This window comes from Palaemon carinicauda, chromosome 4 (assembly GCF_036898095.1).
Source record: "Palaemon carinicauda isolate YSFRI2023 chromosome 4, ASM3689809v2, whole genome shotgun sequence".
NCBI lineage: Eukaryota > Metazoa > Arthropoda > Malacostraca > Decapoda > Palaemonidae > Palaemon > Palaemon carinicauda.
Window position 1 is genome coordinate 171,352,485 of NC_090728.1, and position 10,000 is coordinate 171,362,484.

A 10,000-nucleotide genomic window follows, 5' to 3' on the forward strand; every position below is an offset into this window, starting at 1 on the left:
CTACACTCTTAAAAAAACCGTAATTCTAATCGGGAATTCTCCGTAAAACTTTACTGTTCTCAACTGTATTTCAGTAAAATACAGGCGACCATAATTTTACCTTACTATGTTATTATGTTTTACTGGTTGGTGACCGTAATGTCACATCCGTTTTTAAAAAGGTAAAAATCCTGGAATGATTGTTGCCAGATGATTACCGTTTTTTAAATGCATATTTTTAACAGTATATGAGAACTGTATTTTAAGAATCTTGGGAAATATTGTAAATGCTTTAATTTAATCTTGAATATAGTTATCGTTATGTTTGCTGGCTTTTATTCTCTTTTAATGTTACTGTTTTGCTATTTTCAATGACGAGGTAATTAATAAAGGATAAGACGTTGAAGTAGATTTTACTTAATCTATGTTTTGATAATAGCAAACCGTAACAGAGGAGGAGGGAAGCAAGTTAGATTATGGGGGAAGTTGTCCTGGAATATTTGGTTTGATAACTTATTAATGTCAGTAATCATAAACTTACTGTTACCGTCTCAAAGAGACTTCCGACCATGTTGATCGCATACGTTTATAATTACCTTTGAATGCTTATTCTCATACAAGAGGCTTTTTTGCGTTAGCGACATTCGAAATATGCCTGTAATTCAAAATATGTCTAGTCTATTCAAATTTCTGAAGGTTTCTTTTTCTTGGCAAATGAAGTTGCTCCAAACACTAAGGGATATTAATGTATAAAGTAGGGCATGTTTGTGCTCCATTTAGCTATGTTAAAACGTTTAGTCTATTTTTACAGAAAGGATATTTGTTGACTTATATCATTATCCAATTTTTTTGCCCAGTGTTTGACAGTTTAACTGATTGGCCCACAATTCGCTTCACATAATGAAGACTTAACCAAGGTCTATTTTTTAGAATTGAGGCTCGACCAAAGTCTGCTATTTAAGATTGTGGGCTCAACCAAGTACTATTATTTAGACTTTGGGGTGGTCAACACAAGTATATTCTTTGGATTTTGGGCTCGACCAAGGTCTGTTATTTAAGATTTGGGGCTCAACCAAGTACTATTCTTTAGACTTTGGGCTCAACTCGTATATTGTTCAGATTTTGGGCTCAACCAAGGTCTATTCCTTAGACTTTGCTCTCAAGCAAGGTCTATTCTTTAGATTTTGGGCTCAGCTAAGGTCTGTTCTTTAGACTTTGTGCTTAACAATCAACCCATACTTTCTAAATGTCTCTTCCTCAGACCCTGGTCCTATCTTCCAAAGTTTTGGTAGATATCTTGCTATGCCGCGCACAGAATATTTAAAGGAGAGAAACTTAATAATTGTTATTTTCTTATAACGTATTTTTTCCTATTCTATCAATCTGATAGTTTTCCATTACGTAGTTTGTAATTATAATTTCCAAAATGTAGTTTATAATTTTTACAGGATAGATATACATTAATAAGATAAATTTACAGCAGATTAAGAATAGCTGATTAAACAATATTATATGACACACTGTTATAAAACCGTAATTTTAATCGGAAATTCCCCGTAAAAATATACTGTTCTCAGCCGTATTTCAGTAAAATACAGGCGACCGTAATTTTTCCTTACTTTGTTGTTATCTTTTACGGGTAGGTTATTGTAATATCACTATTTTACGTCAATATAACCGTTTTCAAAACGGTAAAAATCCTGGAATAAATGTTGCCGGGCATTTACCCTTTTTAAAGCAAATTATTTAACAGTGCAATTAGAATTAATTACAGCAACTCTATCTTTGTACAATAATTCTTTTTCTTTTTATTGGAAGGTTAAGCTCCAAGACTCCCAACTCCTCACCCAACTTCAATTCAAGCACTTACAACCTTACCTTGAGACTGCTAATGTCCCGGATGCCGTGAGCAACTTCACTTGGAATTTCGCAGAAAACTTCCACACAAGCAGGTTGCTCCCCTGTCCATTCGCCATTACTCTGACATGTCCTACGAAAAGGTAAATCAGCAATTAATTTTCTTTCAAATGCTTTTATAATAATAATTTACTCCCTTATATTTGGTAATGTTTCTCATATAATCCTATCATTATTATTATTACTAGGTAAGCTACAACCCTAGTTGGAAATGCAAGTTGCTATAAGCGCAAGGGCTCCGACAGGGAAAAATAGCCCAGGGAGGTTAGGAAATAAGGAAATAAATAATCTATATAAGAAGTAATGAAAATTAAGATAAAATATTTTAAAAACATTAACAACATTAAAACAGACATTTGATATATAATTTTTTGGAATGAAATTAAGAAGGAAGGTCAGGGACACGGATATGAACAGAGATATTTGAATGCCCCTTTGAGGATGAGACTGTAAGACAAGATAGGTGGAGGTGATTTAGTGACAGAGAAGATGAATAACCGGGAAAATAAGTTATAATCGACAAAATTGAGGACTGAAAGAATTTCGAGGAGAATAAAAAATTAGAACTATTAAGTGATTAAATTCCTATTCCAATTTAGTTACTAATTAGCTTTGAACAATTTAATTTGTAGAGCCTCCTCTTTCCCCTCAAAATTAAATGTTTCTTCGTTGTCTTTAAATGGAATTATAATGGTAAACTAAGTTTAGATAATATCCCTGAAATCAATGTATAAAAATAGTTTAAAAAAGCTTAGTTTGAAATCAATATATAAAAATAGTTAAAAAAGTTTAGTAACATATCCAGGTCTGTATCTATAATTTCGTGATCCTTGTACAAAAATGGCAATTTGTGTTAACTCTCCACATATTAATTTGATTACTTAGTCTTCACAGAAAAAAAAAGATAATAGTTTGGTAATTACAAATGCAAACACATGTGTAATACTCCTTTCAATTTTTATCAGGTTCCGAATAAGCATAATTTATCAATCAATAAGTACTTTTAATTCATGGAAAATATCTTTGATACCTCATTATCATTGTTTTCAGTCATTTTGCCGTTTAAAAGGTCATTCAAAATAAAACTTTTGATATTATAGTAGTCTTTCTATATGAATTTTGAGAGTTCAGTGCGTCAGTTACATAAAATTAGAAACAATTATGAGAAGATTACTTAATAAATATTTTTTATATTTGTGTAAAATTATTACAAAACGCGTATACACTCACACTCACACTTGTACTTGAAGATACATTATATATATATATATATATATATATATATATATATATATATATATATATATATTATATTATATATATTATATATATAAACACACACACACACACACACACACACACATATATATATATATATATATATATATATATATATATATATGTGTGTGTGTGTGTGTGTGTGTGTGTGTGTATTTGTATCGTTCAACTACAGAGATGACATTAGAAATTCATTCATTCATGAAGTATAATTCTCTTATCATATCATCTGGCGACCCATAAACCGTTACAAGAGTGACATGTGAGAGCATGCGTATAATATTAGAAATATAGATACAAAAAATAAGACCAGATACTTCACATCTTCAATGAAGGAGACTTGTCTACATTTGGTTCTTGTGCGTCATTAACCTAATGACAGAAAAAGAGCAATCCTTACCTTGTGGCAGTTCCTTGCAGTGTAAAGCCAGTGTCACATATGTATGAGAGCACCGATCTATATTTGATGCCAAAAGATATAACTTGTCCATCATCGAGTATCGCTGGTTTCGGACACTCGATTATGCGGCAAAGAGGTTCGGTACCAGTCCACACTTTGTTTTCCTGACAAGTTCGAGAGACGTCGCCAACAAGTTCGAAGCCCTCGTCACATTCATAAGTAATCGTTGCTCCTAAGCTGTAATCATCTCCTATAACGACTCCATTTCTGATCTGGATTGGAATTGCACAGCTAATGGCATGACATTGCGGTAACGATGCATTCCATCCATTCTCTGTACACATAATAACATTATCAGAAGCCATGAAATATCCAGGATTGCACTGAAATTCAATCATATCACCATACTTGTGAATCATACCTTCTTGGGTATCAGTGAGCAACAGATCTTGGAGTTTTGCAAACTGCTGGGCAAAGCCAAAGCCCTTGAGTGCACCAAGCGTTGGATCAGGCTCTGTCTTAATTGGCAAATCTCCAAGGGATTTCACTTTCCAATTACCATTTGGTATGTTTGGGATTTCATCACATGATACCATTTCACAAATGGGCACTTTATCTGACCAGGTTCCATCTGCTTTACACATGAGGTCAGAATCCCCTTCCATGGTGTAACCTTCATTACATGTGTAACTAATTTTCCTCCCATATTCAAAGATGTCTCCTTCCCGAACGGAATTGAGAGACTCAAAAGGCTCTGGGCATGTCACAGGCTTGCATTGCGGATAGCTTTTAGACCAAGTTCCATTAGACCCACATATTAACTTATTACTGCCAGCCAAAACATAACCAACATTACACTCATAAGCAACCGATGCACCATAGGTACTTTCAGGATCCCCGGCTATTATTTTACCAAACTCTATCTTTTGAGGTTCAGGGCAGGTTATCTGTAAACATGATGTGACATAGTTACTCCAAGAGCCATCAGGTAAGCATTCGGTAATTGATTCACCAAGTAGATTAAAACCTTCATCACATGAAAAAGTTACTTTGCTTCCAAGAGTAAAGGAAGTACCAGTTATTTGCCCATTAGGTAATGTACCAGGATCTCCACAGTCCACTGGTTCACAGGATATATTTTCTCCTTCCCATATACCTTTGTCACTGCAGATTAAAGTAGCTTCATCATGAGATACATAACCTTCATTGCATTTATATGCAAGTACTGTAAAGGCTTTGAACTCCTGTTCAGTTGAATTGTATGACGAAAATGGGAGATTTGGAGCTTGAGGACAAAAGACTTGCTTGCACTGAGGGACATTCCTGTTCCATTTCCCATCAGGACCGCAAATTATCTGTCCATCACCATCCAGTTCAAAACCTCTGTCACAAACAACTTTTGCAGAAGATTCAAAGAAGAGTCCATTCAACACGATCTTACCATTTGGAGGGTCATTTGGTTGTGTACAGTTAACAATAGCACAATATGGGGGAGAGTTTGACCACTTGCCATCTGCTTCACAGACTTGAACTTTAGAACCTTGAAGAATATATCCTAAATTACATTCAAAGGTAATTTTGTCAGTGAAATAGTATGAGGTTTCCAGATGTTTGCCATTTCTTAGAATCGGAGGTTTTCCACAACTAACTCTCTCACATGTAGGTGTTCGTGAACTCCATCTTTGATTTTCAAGGCAGGTTGCCTTTTGTCTTCCCTTCAGTTCATAACCAGGATGGCACTCGTATTCTATTAAGGAGCCACACGAGTTATCACCACCAATTACCCTTCCATTTGGAATACCAGCAGGTACCTCATCACAGTAAATAAGGTTACAGTCAGGTTCTTCTAATGACCATGACCCATCTACTTGACAATATCTGAACCTAGTGCCATTAAGCTTGTAACATTCTTTACATTCATATTCTATTGGAGAGTCTACATAAAGACTACCTTCAAAAACGATGTATCCATCCTCTACAATTGGAGGGACTGGGCAGGTAACTGCAATACACTTGGTAGGTTCACCATTCCAGTTTCCATCTGAACTGCAGTACCGTTCGGTGCTTCCCTCTATGACAAATCCAAAGTAACAATCGTATGTTGCTACAGAGCCAAAGGATGTTGTTGAAAAGTCTACTGTTCCATTAATGAGGTCTGGTGGATCTCCACATTCAACTGTCTGGCAGAAAGGAATATCGCCTAACCAAGATTTATCAAACTGACATACAAGCTCATAATCACCACCAGTTAGCTCATAGCCTTCGTTACAAATGTATTCTGCTCTACTGTTCAAACCGGAACCATGATACATGATTCTACCATTTTCTAGAGGATCCAGATCAAAGCAAAATATTTCATAGCACCTTGGTTCTGTAGCATTCCAATGCCCTGTTTTTGTGCACTCGAGGTGACTTTCTCCTAGTACTTTGAAACCAGGACGACAACTATACTCTAATTTAGACCCATACAGATAGTCACCTTGTTGTATCATTTCGACTCCTGCATCAAACCCAGAGTTTTGGGAAAAGTCTTCATACTCAGCACCACCAGTTGACTGACCAAATTCATCAAATCCTCCTGTTGATTGACCGAATTCAATAAAACCTCCAGTTGACTGGCCAAATTCATCAAATCCTCCTGTTGATTGACTAAATCCATCAAATCCTCCAGCTGACTGGCCAAATTCATCAAATCCTCCTGCTGACTGGCCAAATTCATCAAATCCTCCAGCTGACTGACCAAATTCATCAAATCCTCCAGTTGACTGGCCAAATTCATCAAATCCTCCAGCTGACTGGCCAAATTCATCAAATCCTCCGGCTGACTGCCCAAATTCATCAAATCCTCCAGCTGACTGGCCAAATTCATCATATCCTCCAGCTGACTGCCCAAATTCTTCAACATCTCCAGTTGACTGACCTACTGAGTAATCATAGTAGTCTGGAACCCATTCTGGATCGTGAGCTTTATCTTGAACCCCTGGAAAACCTGGGAAGACAACGTCAGAGAATTCATCACTTGAGCTTCCAGGGAAGATTATGCTGGGGAATGTATCACTTGGGCTTCTCTTTCTCCTCATTGTAAATTCTCCTTCAACTTCTGGGAGAATGAATGTGTTCCGCTTTGACTGAGGCTTGTAAATTACTGTTAAAATACCATTCTCTGGCTTGGTTGGTACAGGACATTTAATTTCATCGCACGTCGGTACAGTGCCTTCCCATTGAGTATCGTAACCATCGAATTCACATTTTAGTATCTTTTGGCCTACTAATTTAAAACCTACTTCACAATCGTATGTGAGTGAATCACCAACTCTCCAAACATCCTTCGGAGGTATTACTGCATGTCGAGGTTTTTCGGGGCTAGTGCAAGGCATTCCCTCACAGGTTGACCACGGGCCGTCCCATTCACCTTCAGGTCCACAAGATAGTACTTTCTTCCCCTCAACAACATAGCCGGGATCACATTTGTAGACAGCTTCCTTGGAATGGGCAGATGCCCTCACCTAGAAAAATAGAAAATGAGAATAGACATGGCTTTTATCCAATTGTCACAAATGAAATGAGATATCAAATGAAATATGTACATTTTGAAATTATCATCCTAAATCCTAGTATTATAAGAGTTATTCTGAATCTTAGTTAAAGGAGCTATGATGTTGCGGATAATTATTTTTTTGCAATTATTTTATCGACAAGAGAGGTCATACTGAGCTAAAGGTGATCATATTTTCTATTTTTGAATAACTGCATTTTCAAAATGGTAAGGTAAAAGTATACTATTGCTAATAAAGTTATTTTCACATTTAACTTTATTGTGTAGAGAGATATATGTGCAGTTGCTCAAAAGAATTCCTGGTAAACATCGCTCTGAAGGAGTGCACCCAGCTAAACCTTTACTCTCCGCGTGTTCCTGTATTTAGCCTTACCTACCACGTCTGCCATCTTTTGCTGCACTATTTGTTTGGTTACTCACTACGAAGCAAAGGTGTGAAAGACAATACTTCTTCGGAGAGAGGTGTGCCAGGAACTCCTATGTCAACTGTACATCATCCTATATATATGGGTATATATGAATATATATATATATATATATATATATATATATATAGATATATATATATATATATATATATATATATATATATATATATATATATATATATATATATATATATACATATATACATATATAAATACTGTATATATATATATATATATATATATATATATATATATATATATATATATATATATATATATATATATATATATATATATATATATATATATATATATATATGCGTAAAAATCACAGGAAAACGTGATGCTCAGATGCAGAAGAACCACAGGGAAAATGAAAATACGAAATATACGCTTAAGTCCTGGCTAGTTTCGTGATACTTCTTCAGAGAACTGATTTATTGAGAGAGGTTTCTTTACATTTTATAGGGAAAGCAAACGTACGAACATACATATAGAGATTTAGAGAACAATGACACTCCCTTACCAGCTACCTGGGTCAAGTGGGCGGAGTCCCCAAGCTCATTAGACACCTGCTAAAAAGGGTAATTTCTAGTGGCGGGTAAAATCTTGGTTTTTTGACTTTCAGTACAGTTTGTTTATATGAAAACACGGTAGCCTTATCTATATAAATACATAAGCAAAACATACACATACATATATATATATATATATATATATATATATATATATATATACAATACACATACATATACATATATACACATACATATATATACATATACATATATATACATACATATATATACACATACATACATAAACCCATATACATATGTATATATACATTTATATACATACAACATTAATATCATAAACATATAATCATTTATATATCAATACTTATATCTAGCATAACACTATATAGTACAATTATTTTATATAGTACGCATAAGTATATTGGCACTATATAGTGTTATGCTAGATATAAGTATTGATATATACATGATTATATGTTTATGATATTAATGTTGTATGTATATAAATGTATATATACATATGTATATGGGTATATGTGTGTATGTGTATATATATGTATGTGTATATATATGTATGTGTGTATATATGTATATGTATGTGTATATGTATGTATATATATATATATGTATGTATGTGTATGTTTTGCTTATGTATTTATATAGATAAGGCTACCGTGTTTTCATATAAACAAACTGTACTGAAAGTCAAAAAACCAAGAATTTACCCGCCACTAGAAATTACCCTTTTTAGCAGGTGTCTAATGAGGTTGGGGACTCCGCCCACTTGACCCAGGTAGCTGGTAAGGGAGTGTCATTGTTCTCTAAATCTCTATATGTATGTTCGTACGTTTGCTTTCCCTATAAAATGTAAAGAAACCTCTGTCAATAAATCAGTCCTCTGAAGAAGTAACACGAAACTAGTCAGGACTTAAGCGTATATTTCGTATTATCATTTTCCCTGTGGTTCTTCTACACACACACACACACACACATATATATATATATATATATATATATATATATATATATATGTGTGTGTGTGTGTGTGTGTGTATATATATATATATATATATATATATATATATATATATATATATGTGTGTATATATATATGTCTTGTCTGTATATATATATATATATATATATATATATATATATATATATATATATATATATATATATATATATGTATGTGTGTGTGTAGAAATCTATTTCTATTTGATCACGATATTGTATTGTTTCATCCATATATGTGTATATATGTATATATATATATATATATATATATATATATATATATATATATATATATGTGTGTGTGTGTGTGTGTGTGTCTGTGTAAATACATGATTATATATGTATAATGAGCCATTTTTAGAGCGACCATTTTGGCATCATCCTAGTCTTTGACGCGAGACTGAAAAGATTATCTATAACACAATTGCCAAATAAAAGCTGCGATATTTTTTCATAAACTGTTTTAAATAGACATAGCAATGGATTAGACCAAGACACATACAATTTTCATAGGTGATTAGAAAGTTATATGATTTTTTTTTTTTGTAACATTGGTATATTAGTTGTATTTTTGCAGTTTATATGTAGAATTACTAGTGAGGGGGACGTAACATATGCGAACGTAGACCTATTATCATAGTAACTAGATGTCAAATAACATGACTCACTTAGAATGAAAGCAGTTTTGTGAGAAAGTATATATCTGGACCTTTTTCTCGACCTTGACCTTTGACCTAGGATTTTCAAAATTGAATGAATCACTTCCACGTCTTAACATAACTAATTCATGAAGATTTCACTACTCTATGAGTAAAATTGTGGCCAGGAAGTTGTTCAAAAACAGACAAACAACGCAAAAACAAAACCTCTTCCAACTTCGTTAGTG

General features: G+C 33.8%; 1 protein-coding gene across 3 annotated transcripts in view; it reads right to left on the reverse strand.

Annotated features, from left to right (window-relative positions):
- Positions 1 to 10,000, reverse strand: part of LOC137640188 (sushi, von Willebrand factor type A, EGF and pentraxin domain-containing protein 1-like) — a 157,994-nt gene that overhangs the window by 37,796 nt on the left and 110,198 nt on the right. For all 3 annotated transcript variants that reach the window (XM_068372720.1, XM_068372718.1, XM_068372719.1), the window contains 2 exons: positions 3,575 to 7,080; positions 1,858 to 1,969 (listed from right to left, as the gene is read on the reverse strand). In XM_068372720.1, the coding sequence (XP_068228821.1) occupies positions 1,858 to 1,969; positions 3,575 to 7,080 (3,618 nt within the window). The remainder of the gene's footprint in view (positions 1 to 1,857; positions 1,970 to 3,574; positions 7,081 to 10,000) is intronic.